The sequence below is a fragment of the Squalius cephalus genome (assembly GCF_949319135.1).
Source record: "Squalius cephalus genome assembly, chromosome: 2".
NCBI lineage: Eukaryota > Metazoa > Chordata > Actinopteri > Cypriniformes > Leuciscidae > Squalius > Squalius cephalus.
The window spans coordinates 50918895-50945614 of record NC_137123.1 but is presented as its reverse complement, the minus strand read 5'-3'; the positions used below and the strand labels follow the sequence as shown (position 1 = coordinate 50945614).

The window sequence follows — 26720 nt, the reverse complement described above, 5'->3', positions numbered from 1 at the left end:
ATAAATGGCACTTCACACACAGGCTTCACTCATCATGAACTTGCTGCTGTCCAAATCAATAGCCTCACATAACACGCTGGCACATTTCAGAAGTGCAACTTAAGCAACGTGATCAATTACTAGAATGTGTCAAAGACTAGTCTGATGCTAATAAAAACTCTATATAACAACAATACAATAATAATACATAGTAAATGATGTTCCCTCTCTTACGTAACCAATGAGGTTCATTCTCACGTGTCACGGCAGCACATCTGAGCTTCCGTTAACCAAATTTAATCAAGGTTCTCACGCGTCAAGTAAGTACGGTTGAGCTTGCATTTACAATATTTGAATATGCAATGCATCGATTTTGATGGCATAATTATGACATCCAAACTCAAAAGTAGGACCCAGGCAACATAAGATTTGTTCATATCTATGCCAGTGGTACAGTACATCTCCATATCATTCATTAGAAGGTATGACCTAATGCTTTGATAGATGCTTTTTTTTGTCTTTCTAGCTCAAAACAGTGAGAATGAAGCTGTGCTAAAATGGTTGTTTTTATGACACTTTAAGGACATTTTAATGGTATCTAAATGATACACACAAAAAAATAACTCTACAGAGATCATGTGGCAATGAATTTCAGAATACTTGATCAGACTTTGCACATTCCCCGACTTTCAACTATGAAACAATTACAAAGGAAATATCTCATACCCTTCAGTAACCTGCACTACCCTAAGTTTGTACTGTGCTCATTGAGTCAGTTTCTCTTTAGGGACTCATCTGTAGCACTTTGATGTAAACACATTTGTTCTGGGATTGCTATATTGTCGTCTTCTTCTTCGCCTTGGGCTTTGAGACCTAACCATAGCATATGACTGTTTGTAGTGACATATACTGGTATTTGCCACCTACACAAGAATGAGAAACTTCTTGTCTTTCTTTGGAGGTCTGCAAAAATCATAAATATTGAGTTTAAGACTAGCAGAGTTTCTTAACTGGTGGGTTGTGAGACAAAAATAGGTCTCAAGTCTGTGACTAAACCATTTAATTGCCCCCCCCAAAAAAATGTAATAGGGAGAAGACGCCATGAACTCCATCTCAGTTGTTGAACTCCATCTCATAGGGCTGCACAATTAGCAATTTTTCTGATAAAAATTGTTATTTAAAAAACACAATAATGACTTTAAATTATCTTTTGGGGGTAATTTCAGAGCCAAATTTGATGTGTGATTAGATTAACTAATTAACACATTGTGTAAAAATATATTACAAAACGTTTTTTTCAAATAAATGGTGTTATTTTAAACTTTCTATTCTTCAAAGAATCCTGGAAAACAAGCATCACGGTTTCCACAAAAATATTGAGCACATTGAGCACCAATCAGCATATTAGAAATGAGAATCATTTTTGACACTGAAGACTGGAGTAATGATGCTGAAAATTCAGCTTTGCCATCACAGGAATAAATTACATTTTAAAATATATTAAAATAAATAGTTATTTTAAATTGTATTAATACTTCATAATTGTACTGTTACTACCATATTGTACTGTTATTACTGTATTTGGCTAAATAAATAGTAAATAAACAGCCTTGGTGAGCATTAGAGACTTCCTTCAAAAACATAAGAAATCTGTAATGAGAAAAACTGTGCAGCTAAACAGGCGAGAAAGATATGCAGGAAGGAAACGTGTGTCTGTTCAGTCTCCTTTCTGTCAGAAGTCCCGTCGAGCAAACTTTGACTGACAGAGACTGAGAGCAGTCAGGGTGCAAGTAGTGTTCAGCAGACAGACAGCTCTTTTAAACAAAGATGCAACAGGGGCAGAGAGACAGACAGATGAGAGAAGATGATGAGCACGAGTCAGTCACACTAAAGACCAAATAAGTCAACATAGTGTTTCCAAGACATGGCCAAGAGGAAATCACACTCAGAGGCCACTAACCACCCAGAAAAATCATCCTGGCAGGCTTAAAAGTACATAAAAACAGCTCATAAAATCTAAATGTTGTGGAGCATGGTGTTCCTTCTCCTGGAAAAGAGCTTTTATCTGTTCATTTATTTGGAAACTCACTAGGATAAAACAACCCTTTCTTCACAAGTTCATGCATAAATCACAAGTGGGATTTTACCTACGCTCCTGTTCAAATGGATTCTCTCAATTTTTCATTAATACCCAAGCTCCCGTGTCATGTGGTGCTCAGAAAGTGTGATGAAGGAATAAATGGCACTTCACACACAGGCTTCACTCATCATGAACTTGCTGCTGTCCAAATCAATAGCCTCACATAACACGCTGGCACATTTCAGAAGTGCAACTTAAGCAACGTGATCAATTACTAGAATGTGTCAAAGACTAGTCTGATGCTAATAAAAACTCTATATAACAACAATACAATAATAATACATAGTAAATGATGTTCCCTCTCTTACGTAACCAATGAGGTTCATTCTCACGTGTCACGGCAGCACATCTGAGCTTCCGTTAACCAAATTTAATCAAGGTTCTCACGCGTCAAGTAAGTACGGTTGAGCTTGCATTTACAATATTTGAATATGCAATGCATCGATTTTGATGGCATAATTATGACATCCAAACTCAAAAGTAGGACCCAGGCAACATAAGATTTGTTCATATCTATGCCAGTGGTACAGTACATCTCCATATCATTCATTAGAAGGTATGACCTAATGCTTTGATAGATGCTTTTTTTTGTCTTTCTAGCTCAAAACAGTGAGAATGAAGCTGTGCTAAAATGGTTGTTTTTATGACACTTTAAGGACATTTTAATGGTATCTAAATGATACACACAAAAAAATAACTCTACAGAGATCATGTGGCAATGAATTTCAGAATACTTGATCAGACTTTGCACATTCCCCGACTTTCAACTATGAAACAATTACAAAGGAAATATCTCATACCCTTCAGTAACCTGCACTACCCTAAGTTTGTACTGTGCTCATTGAGTCAGTTTCTCTTTAGGGACTCATCTGTAGCACTTTGATGTAAACACATTTGTTCTGGGATTGCTATATTGTCTTCTTCTTCTTCGCCTTGGGCTTTGAGACCTAACCATAGCATATGACTGTTTGTAGTGACATATACTGGTATTTGCCACCTACACAAGAATGAGAAACTTCTTGTCTTTCTTTGGAGGTCTGCAAAAATCATAAATATTGAGTTTAAGACTAGCAGAGTTTCTCAACTGGTGGGTTGTGAGACAAAAATAGGTCTCAAGTCTGTGACTAAACCATTTAATTGCCCCCCCAAAAAAAATGTAATAGGGAGAAGACGCCATGAACTCCATCTCAGTTGTTGAACTCCATCTCATAGGGCTGCACAATTAGCAATTTTTCTGATAAAAATTGTAATTTCAAAATTTCTAAATAATTTTTATATCATTATTAGTATTAAAGCTACAATATGAAATTTCTTTCGCCACTAGGGGTCGCTAACCTCTTACAATAACCAAGGCGTAGGTTGATGACGCATAAGCGGAATTATGGATCTTGTCGTCATGCTGATGGATCTAAAAATGTTTATGGATGAGTGAAAACATTCATGTTTTTAACATGACTGTGCTATGAAGCAGGTTGCGATTGATAATGAGAGACAGATATCAGCGCCACATGCGAGTCCCACGGATATAAAAGAATAAGGACATTTCATTCTACCGAACTACCCGCAAGTGCTGAATTAATACTCACACAGGTCAGTCTATTACACGAATAAAACTTGTGAGGTAATGCAGCGCTTTTTCACTTCACTATCTACACTATCACACTAAACTGTATTTGAGAGTGTTGAAAGTTATAATGTTATTCTGTGTTAGTTTGTTGGCTGTATGAGACTAGCAGTAAGCTAGATCAACATTAGAATAACATACTGATCATATTCTATCATTTCATCATGTTGAGCTATATAACATTGATTAGACTTAAGCACATTTGCTCACCTGTCTAATAAAGTACATGCAAGAGTGGCGTCAAGTCCAAGTTAGTCGCGAAAGTGGAGCTCTCAGCATCTCGAAAACGCCATGCTGATATTGATCCTCGTTTTATTTCTCCTTTTGTCCCAAAGTCTGCTTGCCATGGTCCATAATATTTGAATGAAACAACAACAGCGTGAGCTGTTTTTTTTAGACGTAACGCAGTTGTCCACGTCTGTCGCCATGGTTACTGTGACAGTACAAGCAAAAACCAGGGATAACGCGGATATTATGTCATTGACAGGCGAAAAGTGAACAGGGACGGGCACTTTTTAAAATTGTGAATTTCTCTGAATTTACAAATTCTTGGAAACATTTGGGATAATGGAAGTACACAATTGAAAGAAATATATCACACCGTGCAAGTGGTTTTTGGATATTTTGATACAAAATTATTACATATTGTACCTTTAAAGCTTCTCTTTTGTTGACAACATACGGTTTATAAGAACATTGACCCCGTTTCTGTCCCTTTGATTTCGGCCCTTTTTACCTTTCGACACAGTCTGACAGTCGAGATGCTAAGCTTGAGGCTGGGGCATCATGTCCACCGATCGCATACAGAAAGCCATTCCACGTCGCTACGCCAACACCGCCTCTGCGTTTGGACATAGGAGCGCAGCTGCTCCATTTGTTGGTGTGAGGATCGAAACACTCCACTGATTTCAGACATGAACTTCCATCCCGGCCACCCACAGCATACAGCCTTAAAAAGAGAGACAGATAATGAGAATTATAGATTAAACAGACAGACAACAATGGCATACATGGACTCTGTTCAATTAGAAATATTTTTTTTCGCTTTCTATGCTTACTTGCTGTTTAAAACTGCAACTCCCACAGTGCTTCGAGGTGTTGCCATGGATGCAACAAAGCTCCATTGGCGAGCTTGAGGGTCCCAACGTTCCACTGTGCTGAGATAACTCCAACCATCATGACCTCCTACTGCATACATGGGGCCTTCTAACACTGCAACACCTACAAACACATGATCACAGATCGTATGAGTGTGCAATATGCTTGAAAATATCATGAAGGGTCCAATGATTTCTACAATGCGGAAAACATGGATGGATAGAATTTATAGTATAACATGGCATGTCATGAAATTTGGTCAAATTTGTATGAATAAATCAAAAGTAGGGCTATAGACTTCAAATTGTGATATGGACTAGTGTCTGTGAATAGAACACCACAAAAAGACTACCAAGTCTCCATGTTCTGTGTGTCTTTGTGTGAATGGACAGCTCAGTCTCATCTACTATAAACATACTCAAGCACGTGTGGCGCTTGCGCTGTTTTCAGCGTCTGCAGTCTCACTATATGAGGACATGAACACACAAACTTAATCACCAGAGATGCTGTGGGAGTCACTTCACCAGCATTTCACAATTTCATTTGATAAAACTATTGTCAAATACACATTAAAACTCAAAGATCTTCACTACAAACTGCCAAACAAAAAGTTCAATTTAACTTGAAGAAATTATGACAGAAATATCTCACTATTATACAGTAGAAAAAGTACTTATAATAACAACAACAAAATAGTTAAGTTTATTAAAACATTACTTTTAAGAAATCATACACAATATCACAATTGTTCATCCACATTTTAATTTAAATAGAAAAACTCTGTTGTGCAGCACTTTGTTCGCCCCAAAATTGAAAGGTATTGTTCAAATTTCAGTAGATTATACAGGTATTTTAAAGATTTATACACATTTATATATAAAAATATTTATTAAATTGTAAAAATTTAAGGCATTCATTTGATTACCATCATTTTTGATAACAAATTTTTATAAATCATAAAACACAGGATCCAGAAAAATGAAAACGGACAGAATTTCTGAAAAAGTAATGTCGACACTAAATGCAAATGTTATTCCTCACCTAGGCCGTGTCTATGCGTGGACATGGGGGGCATGACGCTCCAGCTCTTGCTGCGGGGGTTGTAACATTCCACTGTGTTGAGAGTCTTGAGGCCATCTCGTCCTCCAACAACATACAGGCGGTCGTCAAGAACCGCCACACCGAACTGCAGCCTTCTTCCACTCATTACAGCCACCTGCCGCCATGTGTCCCTCCGCAAACAATACTGCTCAATACTAGTGGCCCCTTTAAAAACAATTCCAATCATTTATGAAGACATCTGTACATCAGCAGGGCCCATCTGAATTACAAAACATATACAAGAATTCAGATACCTTCCCTATTGATATAGAGAACAAATGAAGCTCTTTAAAGTCTTGATTGTTACAGATAAGCAGAAATCTGAAAAAAGTCTGTTAGAAATTAAAGAAAAAAATACATAATTAATTTTTGTGAGGTTTATGCTTATAAGTAAAACAGTTGCTAAGATATAAAATACATTTATAAAGGCAGATCAGGTGATTTGTTGCAGAAAAAAAAAATTGTTATGCTGGTTGAAAGAATCTTCACATCCTGATAGGAATCACTAAGTTAAGTGGTCTAAATGTATTTATATATATATATATATATATATATATATATATACAGTATATATACAGTATATATACAGTATATATATATATATATATATATATATATATATATATATATATATATATATATCATCTGTTGGAGGTGTAGGACCATAAAATGTTCATCCAATTATTGCATTCGATCTCCTACCTGCCTGTCAACGTATATATTTTCATACCTCCGCGTCAGTCACAGAGCACCGCAGCCAAAAAAGCAGCCACCTTTTACAGTTCCTCCTGAACCAAAACAACAAGCTTATGCTGCATTCACGCCATAACTACTGTAATTTGGAAGAGATGGAAACCTGTGACGTTATACTCGGAGAGGTTTGTGACTCGAATTTATGCGTTTCAATGGCAAACTATTAACGCCAAAATGAATCTGCAGCAGTCAGGTGATACAGGTCAGTGCTCTTTAAGTTGTTTATGTTCATTATTATTTGTTATGGTATGTGCTTTGAGACATGAGGTAGTTTAACGCCCTCTCTCAAGGCGCTTTTGTTTGCTCCCTGCTGTACGCGTTCATGTGTTTTGAAGGAGATGTGGCTTTGGAGATGCTCTGAAGGGAGGGTGGGATCTTATGCTTTCAAGGCTATCTCGCTGAGGAAGTTGAGGCAATTTTACTGGGTACAGGGAACACATTGGGAACACAGATGAACCTGTTTTTTAATCATCTCTGAGTTAATAGGCTAAAATAAGAAAACAACAGGAAGTATACAGCCCTAAGGACTAAACTGTGGAAGAAGAAGCCACCATGATTCTTTTCTAGATAATTGGCTAGTTGTCTTCTAAAAATGTACAGTAATTGCATGGAATGAGTAAGATTCATTTTTTACCATAAGCTGTGAGGGTAATATATCATAATATATAATATATCATTGTGTTCCATAGAAGCAATAAGTCAGTGATACATCAACAGAATTTAAAAATATATATGTTTAATAGCCAAATTCTTGGCAAAGTGTTTTACATTATATGATAATGTAATTTGCGGTGCTTCATGGACTGCGAAGTTCCAATGGACTTCATATTCTTCCTCTGATTTTTAAATACGTTTTTGCTTCAAATCCAAGTTTGTAATGTTGTGATTCATCTCAGAGCTGGGTGATTTCGTTAATGCCTTGGAACTCTTTATTGAAAAATATTATGAAATCCCAATGGAGAACATGAATGGAACCAAGTGGGCGGTCACTGTGGCACTCTATACACCACTCATTACAAATTATGAATCATGTGAATCACCTATTGACCTTGATTCACCATCTCTATGAATTCAGCCTCATTAAACATAATACATACTTCAGGTCTTGCTACTGAAAAAGCTTTTCTGCAAGTGTGTAACAGATCAGACCTTTCACCATAAAAAGGACACACCACTAATTTAAATACAAACTTCTGTCTCACTTTTGGCCTATTTAAATATAAAACACTGTTTAAAGCACCATTAATTCAAATGACTTGACTATCCTGTTAAAATGGAAATGTCTCAGCAGTCTACTCCACTAATGGAGAAAATCTGACAGGTAGAGTGAATGAGGGAGAAATGAAAAGGAGGGGTTACCTTGTTATCAGCCCAGATAACATTTAAAACAAAAGAATTGCAGGCATTTAGAACTATAGAAACAACATAAAAATGGTATGAAAAGAATACCTTTTGTGGCATCCATGCCACCCACGGCGAAAAGTGCCCCTACAGTGGCCTTGCGTGGACGTGTTCTCGGGCTTTGGAGGAGAGGCCGTCTCTCTGGCAACAAATGATACTTCATGGCCTCCATCACCAGCCGCTGACACTCCACGCTGTCCCTTAGTAATGGATTCGCCTCCATATCGGCTAAAAACTGCATCAAGAAAAGACAATAACTGTATGACCCAAAAACTACAGATTAAACATATTATAAAATCTATTAAAATTATAATCTATTATAAATAATAAATCTTTATGTTTAGTGGAGGGGGTTAATACCTTGCTAATAATATGCTATTCCAGTTTTGCAATGTACAAACTGAAGGCTATGACAACAAATGTTTCTATACAATGTGAGCAAAAAATGTCATAAATTAAGCTTTACATTATAAAAACAAATGGCTTGTCTGCAGTTTTGAATCAGAAAGGTGGTTTAATTCACTATATTAAAAACAAAGAAAAGCAGGAGCACAAACTAAGTGTTAACTGGTAAAAAGTAAAATGTACAGCAGGAAAACATTCACGAAATTAGTTCTTCACGTTGTATTAAGCTTAAATGGACAAATACACACAGCATTATGTCAAAATGCCTGTCAAGGCGCAGTCGTTTATGTCTTAAGTGAACATAAACAGCTGAGAAAGAAATCGGATGTGTATCATTATATTGGATCAGTGTGATAGGTCTTAAAGTGACAGCAGCCTAATAAACATGCTTATGTCTGTTTTAGTGTTCATCAAACAACTAATGAATAAAGGAAAATTACTCACCGCTCTTGACTGAATAACTTTTGTAGCTTTAACAAGGATTAATCTACATTTAATTTCTACAGTGAAGACTATGCATTGTCATTTTACTTTTAATTATTCTATGTATGTACCTGAATACTACTGTCAGACCTAACTGAAAACCTTAAAGCACTGTTTATTAGGGCCCGAGCACCGATGGTGTGAGGACCCTCTTGGAATTGCTCTGTTTATTAGGGCCCAAGCCCTGAAAGGGCGAAGGCCCTATTGTTTTCGGTAGGATTATTTATTATTATTATTATTATTCTTATTTTTCTGTCAACCTTTCGGGCACTTTTGAGACCCTTAACGTGCTCGAAAACTCTTGAAACTTTGCACACGGGTCAGAACCCGCGGCCATCAGGGCCGGGCTGAAGCTGGTACCCAGGCGTGGCAGGGGGGCTCGACAGCGCCCCCTTGAACGGGGTCCGAAAACTTGGTCCATAAATCAGACACGCTTGCATGTAATAATATGAAACTCGGTACACATATAGATCTCATCGGGCCGAACAACTTTCGTACTTTTACTTTTTACGCCAGCCCAACAGGAAGTCGGCTATTATGGGTTGTTTTGAAATGCATGCTGTGGAATTTAATGTACTCCTCCTAGAGAATTCATCCAATCGCCTCCAATCTCGGTCAGCATGAAGTCAAGACATTGAGGATGCTAAATTGCGGACGGATTTTTGATATCTCGAACGGTTTGGCCGTGGCAAGGAAACGAATTTATGGCGAATAAGGGACACAGGAAGTGTGTTATAACTTCAGCATACATTATCTGATCTTGATGAAACTTCAGCAGTGTGTTCGTTGTAAGAGGCCGAACACAAGGATGTGACTATTGTGAGTCAAAGTTATAGCGCCACCAACTGGCAGCAGGAAGTGTGTCACTTTCAAAATGCTTTGAAATCACTCTCTTATTTTTACCCGATTTGCTTCAAACTTTATGTGTATAATGTAGACACACGGCAGATGTAGACCTGTGAAAGGATTATTGATATCTTAGATACTGTTGCCATGGCAACGCATCAAACTTTAATATTCTTTTTTGATGCTTTTGAGACTCTTAACATACTTGAAATTGCATGAAACTCGACAGACACATCACACTTATTATCCAGTAGACATGGGCAAAGTTTCAGAAACGGGCGTGGTGAGGGGCTCAGTAGCGCCACCTTTAGTCAAAAATGGGGGCTTAGTTTTACCTAGAATCACAAAACTTGGTATGTATATTGTTCTTATCGAGCCGGACAACTTTCTAATTTACACTTATTAGCTCAAAGCAACAGAAAGTCAGATATTTTGGTTTGAATGTGATTTTTTGGAAAATTTTCTCTCTCTCTCTGTCTCTGAGTGTGTGAGGGGTGGGGGTGATTTGTCAGTTGAGTGAGATTTACTTTTTCATTTGTTTTTCAAGGTTTCTGGGGCTTTTGGGTCCCTAAACGTGCTCGAAAACTCTTGAAACTTTGCACACAGGTCAGAACCCGCGGCCATCAGGGCGGGGCTGAATCTGGTAGCCGGGCGTGGCAGGGGGGCTCAACAGCGCCCCCTTGAACGGGGTTCTAAAACTTGGTCCATATATCAAACACGCTTGCATGAATTAATTTGAAACTCGGTACACATATAGATCTCATCGGGCCGAACTACTTTCGTGCTCTAAGTTTTACGCCAGCCCAACAGGAAGTCGGCTATTTAGGGTTGTTTGGAAACGCTTGCTGTGGAATTTAATGTACTCCTCCTAGGAAATACATCGATTCGCCTCCAAACTCGGTCAGCGTGAAGTCAAGACATTGAGGATGCTAAATTGCGGACGGATTTTTGATATCTCGAACGGTTTGGCTGTGGCGAGGAAACAAATTAATGGCGAGAAAAGAGAAACACGAAGTGTTATAACTAATGCATACATTAACTGATCTTGATGAAACTTCAGCAGTTTGTTCATGGTAAGAGGCCTATCAGATGGATGTAACTATTGTGTGTCAAAGTTAAAGCGCCACCAACTGGCAGCAGGAAATGTGTCACTTTCAAAATGCTTTTGACAAAAGTGGGGGGGGTCGTTTTACCTACAGTAGCACAACTCAGTACGTATGTTGATCTCATCGAGCCGGACAACTTTCTAATTTAAAGTCATTAGCTCCGACCATCAGGAAGTCAGATATTTTGGTTTGAATGTGGATTTTTTGCAAAATCAGCCTCCAAAAGGCACTAAAAGCCTCAAATCTTCTAAAAATGTAATTTTATACCATTTATTTCTATATAAAAGTATACAAATATCACAACTAAACCCATTTTATTCTGTTTTTAAAAAGAATTTTATTCTAATTTTATTCTAAATTTTAAAACAGTAAAGTAAAAAAAAAATTCAAGTCATACATAGGGCTATACTGCCCTCTAGTGTCCAAAAGGACATCAAAATAATATATAAAACTTTTTACCAGCTAGGCCAATAATGTATTTAAATATACATTTATTAGGTATGTGTCTGAGGATATTTTCCCACCGGTTAATCGACGTGTGTGACACGAGCGGGTGCTTTTAAATCGCTAATATAAAAGTGAAAGAAAAATACGGACGTCCGCACGGACATTTATAATGGTGCACACACAAATCACACACACGTTGGAAAGAATTATGCTTTTAAACAACACTAAACCGCCATTAGATGTCGCCAAGTGACCGTCTTAATGAGCGAGTCATTGATTCATTCGTTCAAACGATTCGTAATCCATAAACATATACAGATCCATAAACATGGATCCATAAACATCCAATCCATAAACATAAACAGATGTTTATGGATTGATCATTCAATCTTTGAGTCAACCAATTCGTTCAAAATGCTGAATCATTCAGTTATGAGAAAACACGTTCCTGTGAGATCATGCGTTCTTCTGTGATCTTTGTTTAACTATTTTCGCTGCTGAAACAGAACAAAAACAGTCAATATTGTATCTAAAATGTAAATGACTTCATTTTAACTGTTAATATCCTGTTGTATGAAATCAATGTCACAGTTTCAATTGTGATTGTATTCAGGAAAAGTTAGGTACGGAGAGCGAGCGATTTCAACGAAATCAGAACTAAACCCATTTTATTCTTTTATTATTATTATTATTCAATTTAAGAATTATGTTTGAGTTTAAAAAAAGCCAGAATGTTTTAGTCCAAAAAATAAATAAATCATGCCATGGATTGCTTGAAATTTAATTTTTTTATTATATTTATTTTTTCATTTTGGCTTTGTTTATAGTTTATTTTTTATTTTTTTATTCTTGTTCCGTTCTGAATGTCATTACATTTAAAGGATTTGTTGTGGAATATTTTGAGTGTATCATAAAATCAGAATATTCTCTCGATTTAGTGATCCCCTACTTATTATTATTATTATTTTTTCTTTGTTCTAATCAGGTCAGGCAAGTAAAATTATCTGTGTCTTGTCCCTTAAATTTATATATATATATATATGTGTGTGTGTGTGTGTGTGTGTGTATATATATATATATATATATATATATATATATATATATATATATATTAGGGATGCAACAATACAGTTAGCCCACGGTTCAATACATACCTCGGTTTTTTAACCACGGTTTTCGGTTCGGTTCGGTTCTGATGGCTTGACACATAATAGTGTTTTTTTGTTATTCTGTGCTTAGGCAGTAGGAACAGTAAGAGGTTAAGGAGAAAAAAATAAAAACGATTTATTGCAATACTCCTTTATTTTACTTAAAAGCTAAGCAAAGTCCACTAGTTCTTAGTGTATTGTATAATATACAATTAACACTGACATCTCTTTACCTCAGAGCGTCCGTTAACTGAATGTCACCTGAAAATCCGATAACATCAGCAATTTTCATTCAAGCAGCTGATTTCTGTGAATGAATGTAAAACTAAATGTATATTGCAGCACAGGGTGAAGTCAGTATATACATTAACGACGATTTGAGACAAATAAATGTACATTTAATGTAAAACTATATAGATGGCATTCTGTGGCGCGGCAGGATTTTGAACACGGTCCTGAGCCGAAAGGCGCAGCGAAGGAGGGCCAAAGCCGGCGGTACCGCCACCCTGGCACCAGGATTGCGGTGCCACCGGCTTGGGCCCGTAATCGCTGCTCGCAGCTATATTTATTATTATTATTATTCTTCTCCGCATTGAATTGCATTTTTGAGGGCCTAAACATGCGCGAAAACTCACGAAACTTTGCACACGCGTCAGAACTGGCGAAAATTTACATCTGATATAGGTTTCAGAATTGGACGGGGCAAAATGGCTCGATAGCGCCACCTATAAAAGTTCAACGGAGTGCGCCTCCTGCAACGTTCCACGTACGTGCACGAAATTCGGTACATACGTGTAATGACCTAATACCTACAAAAAAGTCTCTTGGAGCATAGCCCTAAACACAACAGGAAGTCAGCCATTTTGAACTTCCTCTCAGATTTTTGTGCAGTTTTTGCCATTTTCAGGCCTCGTACTTTAACGAACTCCTCCTACAGTTTTAATCTGATCATCTTCAAATTTGGTGAGTGTAATCTTAAGGCCTTTGCGACGTTAAATTGCGAAGATCTTGAGTTTTCGTCGAAGGGCGGGTCCTCGGCGGCCTTACAAATTTCGATGTTTCGCCATGAAACAGGAAGTTGCTGTAACTCAGGCATGGAATGTCCAATCTCCCCCAAACTTCACACGTTTGATAAGAGTTCTGTCCTGAACACATGGCCATGCTCATATTCAGTTATAGTCATAGCGCCACCTGCTGGCAACAGGAAGTGACATGTTTAACACTGTTATGGACTCCTAATAACATATAAAAAAGTGCCAGCAAGTGCGAAACATGCTAACAACATACTAGAAGCATGCTAAAACATGCTAGCAAACTCTTAGCTAAGTGCTAAAGCATGCTATTATTGCAATTAAATAGGAATTTGCTGTAACTCAGGCATGGAATGTCCAATCTGCCCCAAACTTCACACTTTTGATAAGCGTTCTGTCCTGAACACATCTACATGATAATATTCAGTTATAGTAATAGCGCCACCTACTGGCAACAGGAAGTGTCATGTTTAACACGTTGATGCCATTCTAGCAACATGTTAAAAATGCCATTGAGGTCTAAACATGCTAGAAACATGTTAAAACATGCTAGCAATACTTAGCTAAGTGCTAAAGCATGCTAATTCAATGAAACAGGATGTTGTTGTTACTCAAGAAGGCAATGTCCAATATGCGCCAAACTTCACACTTTTAATAAACGTTCTGTCCTGAACACATGACCATGCTCATATTCAGTTACAGTCATAGTGCCACCTGCTGGCAACAGGAAGTGACATGTTAAACACTGTTGTGGACATATAAAAACATATAAAAAAAGTGCCAGCAAGTGCTAAACATGCTAACAACATACTAGAAACATGCTAAAACATGCTAGCAAACACTTAGCTAAGTGCTAAAGCATGCTATTGCTGCAATTAAATAGGAATTTGCTGTAACTCAGGCATGGAATGTCCAATCTGCCCCAAACTTCACACTTTTGATAAGAGTCATGGCCTGAACACATCTACATGAGAATGTTCAGTTATAGTAATAGCGCCACCAACTGGCAACAGGAAGTGACATGTTTAACACGTTGATGCCGTTCTAGCAACATGTTAAAACATGCTAACAATGCTTAGCTAAGTTCTAAAGAATGCTAATTCAATGAAACATGACTTTGTTGTTACTCAAGAAGGCAATGTCCAATTTGCACCAAACTTCACATGTTTGATAAGAGTTCTGTCCTGAACACACATCCATGCTCATATTCAGTTATAGTCATAACGCCACCTACTGGCAACAGAAACTGACATGGTTAACACAGTAATGCAGTACTAACCACATAATTATTGTGTACTAAGCATGCTAGAAACAGACTGAACATGCTAGCAACACTTAGCTGAGTCATGAAGCATGCTATTATCACCATTATACAAAACATTTTGTAACTGACTTTGACATACTCTTACTATATATACCTCCTTAAATGTACATTTCCCAACCATGCTCTGCCTTCCTAAAGCCACCGAGTGTTGATGGCACGGGTGCGAGGGCCCTTTCATCGCTGCTTGCAGCTTTAATTTAATTTGTATATTTGCATTACTATTTGTGCTATTACTTGTCATTTGTTTATTTGTTCTGAACTGACTGTTCACTTTTCTTTAGTAAAGTTTGAAATTTATATTAGTTAGGCTAGTAGTTTTTGCTGTGGTATCACAATCGGACTCAAGAATTGTGAAATTTCACTGGTATCTAAAACGTAACACTTTATAATAAGTATATAGTAATAAAGTACTAACAAATAATTTGCAAACTATTCGTTTATAGTTAATTCATAGTTAATATATTACAACAAATAGTGAGTTTTTTTCAAGTAGATAAAATCCCTTGATTTATATCAAATTACAGATTACAAATTACCCTTTACAGTCACTGCTCTAAAAAAACATAACTTATGTTACATGTGGAATTCTAAACGCAAAGATTATTTTCAATATCAATCATTAACAATTTTATCAATTAGTTAGTGCAACACTAATATTCCCATTAAAAATAAAGTGTGAAAAAAATGACATCCCAAAATCAAAGGCCAAACACTCTGTCTGCCACTGACTGGGCGAAACAGACTCAAGCCTCAAATGCCCTGCCATAAACTCACGTGATTGGTTATGCTAATGTTGCAAAATGTATTATACTTATTTTTTACTTGGTTTCCTTGATTTAATCCCTACATAATAAACTAGGATAAAAAAATACACTTCAGCTCACTTCAGGGCACCTTGGTGTTTACTGAAAACCCACTGCTGTTCAATTGCTTCTCTAAAAACTGAAATCACATCAGTCATGCTGTCATAAAGACCAAGGAGCTGCTTGCCAACTTCAAGATGTTGATTTATGCTGGAGAAGATTAGTTTTAAGATTAGCTAAAAGCTTTAAACCTTCCAGACAGGAAGGGTATTTATAAGAGTGACCAAGACACCAGTCACAACACTGACAGTTTGGAGAGTTCTTTTGTCTGAAATGAACAAAACATCAGAGATTTGGCATCTGCAAGGGAGTGGTAAGAAGAAAACGTCAGCGTAACCATGATAGAAATGATCATCCAAAATCTACCGATCTTTTGGATTTATCTATCCAAAAAAAAAACCCAGACATATAGGAACTCTTATCCAATTAGGTAGAGTTGGGGCAAATTAGCATTAAAAAATGGTCAAAGATTTCACAAACTTAAGTGCAAAGCTACTCCAGGCATAGAAAAACTCAAAAAGAATGAAAATCTAAGGCCTTCATCCTCAATAAATGAATAAAACATTTTTGATATACAGTAAGAATTTATTTTATTTATTGATTTACAAATAAATTATGACAAACGACAAATTATGTTTTCAGATGCTAAATCCATTGTACTTGTAAACACTACCATTCTAAAGATTGGAGTCAGCTGGATTTTACATTTTTGAAAGAAGTCTCTTATGGTCACCAAGGCTGCATTTATATAACCAAAAATATTTTCATACTGTGAAATATTATTACAATTTAAATAATTAATCTATTATAAGATATTTTCCAATTGTATCTATTCCGGTGATGGCAAAGTGCCACAAGGATGAAGATGAAGACGGACGACAGGATTATAAAACATAAACAAGGTTTTATTAAACTAGAAAGTAGCAATGTAACAGCATATGTAACAGCATGTGTACAACACGCGAACAATAACCAACAACTAAAGACTGAACACAGAGGAACTAAATACACAGAGGTAACAAACTAAATGATGTGCAGCAGTGGTGGAAGATTAGGGTCTATGGGAACAGATGAGTGGTGGGAAACAAAGACAAAGAAACATGTGACTGATGATAACAGACTGAAAGTCCATGAAAGTGAAACTAAAGATGAGTTAGTCCAGATATCCATGACAGAACGCCCCCTCCCAGTAGGCGCGACCTTGCGCTGTAGTAGCAGAGGTGAAGGAGGGATGGATGGGGCTTTGGAGGTGTCCGAGGCAATGACACAGTGAAGACCAGAAGATGATGAGGGGATGGTGCAATACAGACGACAATACCCAGGTGGCGATGAAGGGTGTCCATTGGCACAGACCCAGAGACGACAGCCCATGGCGGAGTTGAGGGAGGGAGGAGAGAAGGTGACTTGGAGGCTGACGTCAACTAGGGGACGACTGACGGAGGCGGAGCCGATGGATCCCAGGGCGCAGACTGAGGACTGAGGCGATGCCAGTGTAATACAGAGGAACCGAGGCGTACCCAAAGGGTAGGAGGAGCCCGCTGCAGCCGTAAGGGTGGATGAACGGAGTGTAGCGGAAGTTCTGCAAGTCTGTGGTGGAGGTGGGTGGTGTGACAACTGACCAAGGGGGAGTCAGTGGGACGAGAGAACCCGGTGGAGCTGTAAGGCCGATGGTATCTGCTGGAGCCGAAGGTGGGAGGAGACAAGGTGGAGCTGACAGGTTGTCGGGCCGAGACGGAGCGAGATGATCTGAGGCTGGACATGAGTGCTTGGCATTGCAGGAGATAGTGAAGGGCTGCAAACCTCCAGCAGAGGCAGGGGTTGAGGACTGGCTGAGCAGGGCGGTGACGGAAGGCAGATGAAGGCTAGACAGGGTTGAAGGTAATAATATTGTTCATGCAGGTGTCTGTGAAACAGCGATGAACGTTCCGATGAAACCGATAAAAAGTTCATAGTGCTGTCCAGAAACAGCGATGAATAAACAGAAATGGGGTGGGATAGAGTGGGAGATGATACCTCCATGCTGAAGTCCATCAGCCAGTCCTCAGTCTCTGCCCTGCCACAGATGTCGTGGGCTCACACCCCTGGTCAGACGAGGGTGCGAGGGTTGGCACTGTCCACTTGTCCTCAGGTTCTGGCTGACGCGTCGCAGCGTGTGGTAGCTCCCTGTTTGCGGGGGGCTCACATGATACCTCATTGGTGGATGGTTGTGAAACAGTCACTGGGTCCGGCTGTGTTCTGGACCGGGGGTAGACACTCTCTAAACACCGGATGATAGCGTCCCTCCAGTTTAGTCCAGAGGTGTCTAGGAGGTCTATGGGGTGATGGTAATTCGCCCCAATCAAAAACAGTGACTTCAGGGTCTAGTCGTCGAAGGGGCTCGGCAAGAAGACAGAAGTTTTAAAAAATCCAGGGTTTCAAGAGCGATCACAGCGAATTTGGCTGCATAATCCATTTGGTCAGTTATTCTGTCACAAGGATGAAGATGAAGACGGATGACAGGATTATAAAACATAATCAAGGTTTTATTAAACTAGAAGGTAGCAAATGTAATAGCATATGTAACAGCATGTGTAACACGCACACACAAATAACCGACAACTAAAGACTGAACACAGAGGAACTAAATACACAGATAAACTAAATGATGTGTAGCAGTGGTGGAAGATTAGGGTCCATGGGAACAGATGAGTGGTGGGAAACAAAGACAAAGAAACATGTGACTGATGACAACAAAAACTGAAAGTCCATGAAATTGAAACTAAAGATGATTGAAACCAAATAACCGTGACACAAAGCTGAATTTTCAGCAGTCATTGCTCCAGTCTTTACTCCTTGAATGCTAGTGTATATAACATGGAACTGAACGAATGATTATCAATGACACCAAAGTACTGATATTAGTGAAATAAAACAAAAAACACAATAGTCACTATAAATGGTCTCCAGATCTCCCATTGTTCACTGACCATCTGATTTCTCAGAAAGTCAGTGGTAGGAATCAAAAGAAAATGTAAATACTTTTTTAAAGCTTAGTTCTGGCATTCAAATAACGTAATACCTTTTTTCTGATTACCTATAATACAACACATTTCTGACTGGAGATCTTTAAACACCTTAGCCACAAAGAGCTACAGAATAGGTTCCAAATTGAACCCTTACCCTCACCCACTTAAAGATACACTTTGATAACCTGACAGTAGTGAATCCTTCCCAGCTTCTCAGACCTTGAGGGGAGGACTCTGGGGACAGAATGAAGAGAGGAAACAAGCTTCTGATGAAACTTCTGACAAAAGGTCCAACCTACATTCCTTTTTTAAAAAAGAGGGAATCCCAGTGAGAGACAGAGCTAGTGTCCCTCTGGGTCTCTAACAGAGTTCAGATACTCTTATATAGGCAACAACTCTTGAGCAAACAAGCTTTTAAGAAGCTAAAACACACACACACACACACACATACACACACACACACACACACACACACACACACACAAAACCTGTTTCCTGCTGCAAGAAACTCTAAATCATTACCGGCTCATACATAAACACCACACACACACAGGACATTCTTTATTCGTTTTGCTCTTGTGTCTCTCTTTTTCTCGTAATCCTTTTCAAATTACACCTCTCGTGGCCGTTAACGAGTGTTCGTTCATCACATTCATCCTCTCATCTGCCCTGTTTATCTCCTCTCTCAGCCCAGCTAGTGAATAGAGAAGGTTTTAATTAGAGGAGCGTCTTGGATAGTCACAATAATAATACTGGCTTAATGAATTCTGCTGTAGTGATATGGCCCTATAGAGACACTCAATAAGTACAACATACCCTGGGTCCAAACTTAGCTTCTCACTACACCTGCTAAGGGCAAGAGAATTGGGAAAATTTAGCATCCATAATTTATTTTTATGTTAGATATAAAAATGTACAATCATCCAGGTCAGACAATCATTCTTAGTGATGCACCAAAATTTTGGCAAACAGAAATACTGAATTTTCAGTTGAGGCTGAAATGGTTTTGGAGGCCTGAAATCATTGACTGAAACAGTAGCGCTTTTCTGATGGTGCGTTTTGACTGTGTCATTGTCTGTGCACAAAATGTGGATAAGCTACAACAGGCAAACATGTCAGCCTGTGTTGATGCCAGGGCTGAGTTGACAATATCAATTTCAAAATTTTAATCGATCTCTTTATTTTGATGAACTGAGATCTTTTAGTCTATACTGTTCTCAGTTGAGGCATAAACAAAAATATTGTAGCGTGCATACCATACAATAATCGCAATAAGATTTTGGCTTTGTTACTTTTGATATAAAACAATTAAAGTAGTTGATGCTCTTTAAGGTGGCGTGATAGATCGCTGTACCCAGCTCACGCACATAAACGGATCATCTCTTCCTCTTCACTAGTTATAGCACGAAATAAACATGAATGAACATCAGAAGGTACATCAGAAATGTATTGTCTAATGTAATCGCTAATTAGAATTGTTCCCTAACTTTCGCAACTAACTGAAATAAATCAGTTGTAGTTAAAGTAATAAAATTACTAAAACTGAAATAAAAATAAAGCTGAATGGAAATATAAAAAATAATAAAAATGACCAACGCACATAAAATGACTCAAATTAAATTGAAAACTGAAAATATAAAAAAACAAAACAAATAAATATTAATAAATAATAGAACATGAAGAAGTACTAAAATATTACTGGTATATGTATATACATATACATAAACAACATTTATACACATACAAATTTGCAAAAACATTCACATGCATACAGTATGCGCATACACCATCAGTCAGTACCATCTCACTGAATCCATAATCACATCCATCACTGCGCTCAGAGTTTTCTTGTTAGAGCTCCAATATCCCACCCATTCAACACCACCTCCACCTCCTCAGTCTCTGCTTTCACCTCCCTCCCACTCTCCATTTATCTCCACTCCACCCTTTCTCTTCTCCTCTTTGTGCTAAAAACAAAAGCTAATCATTGCCACCTCTTTCATAAAAGTGCCTATGTCACATACAGTGAACAATCACATCTGTCATGGAACAAAATCGATCATCTCCACTGAACGTGAATACCGAGGATACGTGTGGAAGAGAAATTAATGTTCTTGAGTTAGGACGGCTGGACGGTGGCTTAGAAAGGCTTTTTTTTCTTCACTGGGAAGCACAGAACAACCTGCAATTTACATTTAGATGGAACTGAACGAACTCTGCTCAGCCAGCCACGAGTGGGAGAACGCTCATCTGGAATTATTTAAATATTTCTCTTTTTTTCACCTTAAAAAAGGGGGGAAGAGAGAAATAGAAAGGTAGAAGGAGAGAAAAAGCGAGAAGAGGGAGTTCGGTGGAATTCATCATGCATTAAGATGAAAAAAGTGCGAAGCTTTGAATCTTGACGAGAAAGAAGGCAAGGTCAATTAAACTGTATATAAATTTAAATATCAAGTTCTGAGGCCACAGACTGAGCGCTTGACAATAACATTAAAACCCTGCAGTAGGGCTGCACAATGACATACATAACCAAAATTGTGAAAATTGTTGGCATCAAAATATCTATTTACAGTATAATTTGTTTTTAATGACAACCAATGCTATTGCACGGGTTGTAAGTGGTCTAACTCATAAATGTTTGTTTTATTTTACATTTATGCATTTGGCAGAAGCTTTTACCTAAAGCAACTTGCATTCAAGGTATATTTTTATCAGTTTTTGCATTCCCTGGGAATTGAACCCATGACCTAAGTGTTGAAAGTGCCATGCCATGTACAGTAGTTGTACTTCTAATTTATGCTTTACTTCTAATAGCTTTACAACCAAAGCAAAAACCATTTATTTGCTAATTATTTGGATTCACTAGAGCATTTGTAGTTTCATTTAAAACATACAAACTACAATATGCACTGCCAGAGAGCAATGCAACAAAACTGCAACTCTCCTAATATAATCACAGTGTAAATAAGGCAAAATATGAATAACATTGTTGTGCAGTAAATTCTGTTAAAGTTGAGCGGTTAACAATTTTCTTGATTTACAGCAATATATAAAAAGCAATTAAGTAATTCAGGAACACAGTTCTCAGCTTTGAGATATATAGCATAAAGAAGGCATGCTAAATAAAACAATGCTCCATACAACATAACAAAAAGTATTTCAATTCTATCAATCACAAATGAATAATCATGATTATAATATCAAGGTAAATAAATCAGCAATTATAATTTTTGCCACACAGCCCTGCACCGCAACATAAAAAAAAAAAAAAAACATTTAAATTAATTTTAAAGATGTAGAAGGCAACAACAACAAATCAGTTCTGTGGAGTGTGTGTACGTGTGTAAGAAGTGAAGAATGTGATAAGAGAAAAAAAGACACAACAACATCCTCCTTATCACACTCTCCAGGCTCCAAAAGCATCTCATCATTGAATACACAGCCTCATAGCAGAACCAGCTGAACAGCACTGACCTTCACACACACACAAAGACCAGAGATACTATAAGGGCCAAATAGCAATGCTCTAAGCAAACGCATAAATGCAAAGGCTTCTAGCTACACAAGCTCAATTTTACACATTAACACATTTCAAAATGCGTCAGAATGCCACTATGTGCTGGGTTCCATAATAGGAATTGGAGTGATCTGAATTATTGGTAACACTTTGCAATGAGGTTGTTACTTAATGCATTAGCTAACATGAACAAAACCTGAACAACAGCTCTGTTCAGCACTATTTAATCTTTATTAATGTTACCTTGTACATATACTATTGCATCTATTGCTGTGTAACACAGGAATAAACCTTATTGGTTCTTGTGAAAGCTCAAACGTGCTGCGTAACATAAGAATGAACCACATTGGTTCCTGCACGTTAAGCGAACATGCTTGAGCTTCCGCTTATCATAACTGATGTGTGAGTTAATGAATGTTTATATGTGAATAAAAGCCTAAATTAAATCTGTTCATCTTTTATAGCGATCGAGTCTTGTCAGAAAATTTGGACTCCATATGGTTGTCTCTCCATATGGATTAGATTTAAGATCTCTTTATGAACTTTTTGAAGCGTCAAAGTGGTAGTTGCGTAGCTGTCAATGAAGGGACAGAAAGCTCTCAGATTTCATCAAAAATATCTTCATTTGTGTTCCAAAGATTAAGGAAAGTTTTACAGGTTTGGAATGACATGAGGTTGAGTAATTAATGACAGAATTTAAATTTTTGGATAAACTTTTCTTTTAACATTAGTTAATGCATTAGTTAACATGAACTAACAAAAAACACCACCTGTATACAGCATTATTTAATATTTTTTAATGTTAACTTGTGCATAGACTAATGCATCTTTACATAAAATGCTTAAATTGTTAACATTTGTTAATGCAATAGTGTGCATGAACTTACAATAAACAACACCTCTGTCTTTACAACATTAATTAATCTTGGTTTATGTTCATTTCTACTTTTAGATTTCTTAACATTTAAGGTGCATGCTACTTAAAGCATTATTTACCACGAACTAACAATGAACAACACTTATGGACAACGCACAGCACTTTATTAAAGTTACTTAAAAACAATAAAGCACTTTTGTGAAGCTCACTGATAAAGTAGAAGCCATTTGAACATCAGTTAATGTGTTTTTAATGTTTGTAGGCTCTTTGCTAACATGATTTATCTTTAATAAAGTATTTATTATGCATTTTTGTAAACCTTATTATCAATTTTGAGAGCCATTCGGGTGGGGTGATACCAAGATGATGGTCACAAAGTGGGCCGACTTGCCTAAAAAAAGGACTTTGACAAAGCTAAAAGGCTGTTTAGCATTCTACTGCAAAATGTCAAGAGGCATGAGAGCATTAATCACCGTGACTGACCGACTTACTGACTGATCACTCAATTAACTGATTAGCTGATAAATGAATAAATGCAGATTAATGATTTTCTGATGTGGCTTCATGGGTATACTGATCAAGCTGACTGAACGAGTAACAGCACAGCAGAATAAAAGACTGGCTGACTGATGGATGGATGGATGGATGGTTGACTGACCTGTGGTTTAAGCAGGGGTAAGCGGATGTGAGCGAGAAGAACAGGAAGCTGTGACTGACGGGTGTTTACGTCATGGCGGACCCAGCTGAGCAGGGCTGTTACCACGGTTTCCTCTTCTGGAACATTCATGTCATCAGAAGCTAAAAGCTTCTCTACCTCACATGCAGGCAAGAGCAGAAACTCCTGATGCCTCATGACCTCCATGAAGTGCTCCTAGGGAGAGGGAGAGAGAGAGAGAGGGAGAGAGAGAGAGGGAGAGGGAGAGGGAGAGGGAGAGGGAGAGAGAGAGAGAGAGAGAGAGAGAGAGAGAGAGAGAGAGAGAGAGAGAGAGAGAGAGAGAGAAAGAGATTATCTAAATTGGTTGATGGAACCAAGGATGCGTTGTCACAAAGTAGAGCATCACAGTATGTGTGTGTGACTAATGGCCTTTCAGCATAGCAACGTACAAAAAAAAAGGTGAATGAGCACTCTCCTATAAGTCGATTTGACAGATGCCATCTACCAAGAGAATAAATGGAAATACAAATTTGAATGGTGGATCAGTGGTACGTGATGTTTAGATCAGGTTCGGGATTGTAGATGTTTAGTCACACCAAAACAATTATTGCAGTGCAGCCCTGTACAATAACTCAGTCAAAATTCTAAACACATGATACAGACTACATGATGTGTATATATAAAAACACACACATATACTATATATGCACACATAAAAAAATTATATTAAAAGATTATTACTTTTATTCAGCAAAGATGTAGTAATAGCATTTATGAAGTTACAAATTGCTATAAATGCTAATTTCTGTTCTTTTTATCAAAACAAAAACAAACAAACAAAGTGTCATGTTTTCCACTAAAATATTAAGCAGCACAACTATTTTTACCATTGATAATAAATGTTTCTTGAGCATCAAATCGGCATATTAGAACGATTTCTGAAGGATCATGTGACACTGAAGCCTGGAGTAATGATGCTGAAAATTCAGCTTTGCCATCACAGAAATAAATCACTTTAAAATATATTAAAATAGAAAACCATTTTAAATTACAATAATTTTCACAATATTACTGCTTTTGCTTTTACTGCAGCCTTGGTGAGCACAAACAACCCCTCACACACACACACACACACACACACACACACACACACGCAAACACACACAGAGATGTTGTGTTTTCATGTTTTATGGGGCTTATATTTCCCTAGACAATGATTTTTTACTGTACAAACTGTATATTATCTCCCCTTACACTAACCCTACACCTAAACCTACCAATCACAGAAAACTCTCTGCATTTCTACATTTTCAAAAAACATCACTTAGTATGATTTATAAGCTGTTTTCCTCATGGAGACCAAAACATGTCCCCACAAGGACAAGGATTTCAGATATTGCCATCTTTGTGGGCATTTTGTCCCCATAACGTAGGATTTACCAGACCACACACACACACACACTAAAATGTTTATTTATTGTTAATAATTATAACATTTAATCCAAGCTATTATTGATGTTTTTAGCAACTTTATATAACACGGGTATTGTATATTTGAATACATGTGATGTGTATGTTACTAGCAATTACACAGCACAGACTAATAGTTATCAACTGGTTTTGCTTCAGGACCCAGACTTTTCAAGTTTAAAAGCTGATAATCTTTATTTTGCTATATTTACAATGCATAATTATAATGTTATTTGCATTTTAGTATTTGAATTTGGCATAGATTTCTCTGCATTTCCTGTAGAACAGACCTGCTACCCAACATGGACATCCCTGGTATTACAAAGTGGACAAGAGAACTGGACATCATCACATTGTTGGGGAATGGGGGGATAAAATAAAAACAAGGGAAGGAAAGCCAGATAGGAAACAAGAGGCACTGATGGAAAATGTAAAACAAGTTTTCACTGCAGTCTCCATGACAACCCCCCCTGTTGTGAACTGTGGGCGGGCTATTATGGGTTATATTTTCTTGAATGAGTTTCCCTCAGGAGCAGTGAAACATCAAACGCTGAGCGGAAAATTTGCGAAGAGGAACAGTAGCATGTCCAATTAAACACACCCGCCTTGTTCAGGGAACTTTTTCGGCACCAGTGCTTCCACGCCTGTTAAAATGGGCTCAATTGCTCACTCATAAACCCACAAAAACGGGCACAGACAGCCAGATGGACACAGACGCCTATAGATGAATACAAATACACACACTCACTGAGGCAGCCGCCCACATAGATGCAATAGAGAACACTGAAGGACGAACAAAAAAAAAATACATGTCTGTAACTTTAAGCATATCATATGCTGTTGCGTGCACACGCTCGATAGTGTCCTCTAATTCACTTCCAAGTTTTAACTCGGTGAACTGCGGATGATAAATCCTTCAGTATGCGTTTGGTTGGGAGGCGGAAAAACAAAGAAGAATGAAAGAAAAGTGATAAAAGAAGAAAAATGAGGCTGAGAGAGAGGGGTGCTCATTGAAGATAAAAAAACCAAGAGGTTTAGTATCCACTTTCCAGGAGCAGGAACTCCTTTTGACTTTGCCAGCATATCTTTTGCACTGATTAAGTGAGTGTGTAACTCTTCTCAATGTGTGTGTGCTCACCATGGTGTAGTTGTGTGCCACCTTATGGAGGTCCAGGCAGCCCTGAGCATCTGCAAAGGACCGAATGCCCAGACAGTTGGAGGGATGGAGTTGTTTCATTAGATAACTGCAGCAGGCCTGAACCACTGCAGACAGCTGCAGAAGACATGAAGCCGACAACAAACTCTCTATAGTGTCCTCTCTCAACTCCAAACGCCCTGTAGAAAGAAAGACTGAGATTAGGTGTGTAAATCTGTAGATGAGTGCTTAATGGTTTATTTATTTAGTAAGTATACTACCATTCAAAGGTGTTTTTTTTTTTAAAAGAATTTA

At 37.8% G+C, this 26720-nt stretch overlaps 1 protein-coding gene across 2 annotated transcripts in view; it reads right to left on the bottom strand.

Annotated features, from left to right (window-relative positions):
• Positions 1 to 26720, bottom strand: part of klhl5 (kelch-like family member 5) — a 75475-nt gene that overhangs the window by 8127 nt on the left and 40628 nt on the right. For both annotated transcript variants that reach the window (XM_079856921.1, XM_079856920.1), the window contains exons 4-9: positions 26409 to 26605; positions 23804 to 24016; positions 8145 to 8331; positions 5883 to 6107; positions 4802 to 4964; positions 4480 to 4692 (exon numbers count right to left, since the gene is read on the bottom strand). In XM_079856921.1, the coding sequence (XP_079713047.1) occupies positions 4480 to 4692; positions 4802 to 4964; positions 5883 to 6107; positions 8145 to 8331; positions 23804 to 24016; positions 26409 to 26605 (1198 nt within the window). The remainder of the gene's footprint in view (positions 1 to 4479; positions 4693 to 4801; positions 4965 to 5882; positions 6108 to 8144; positions 8332 to 23803; positions 24017 to 26408; positions 26606 to 26720) is intronic.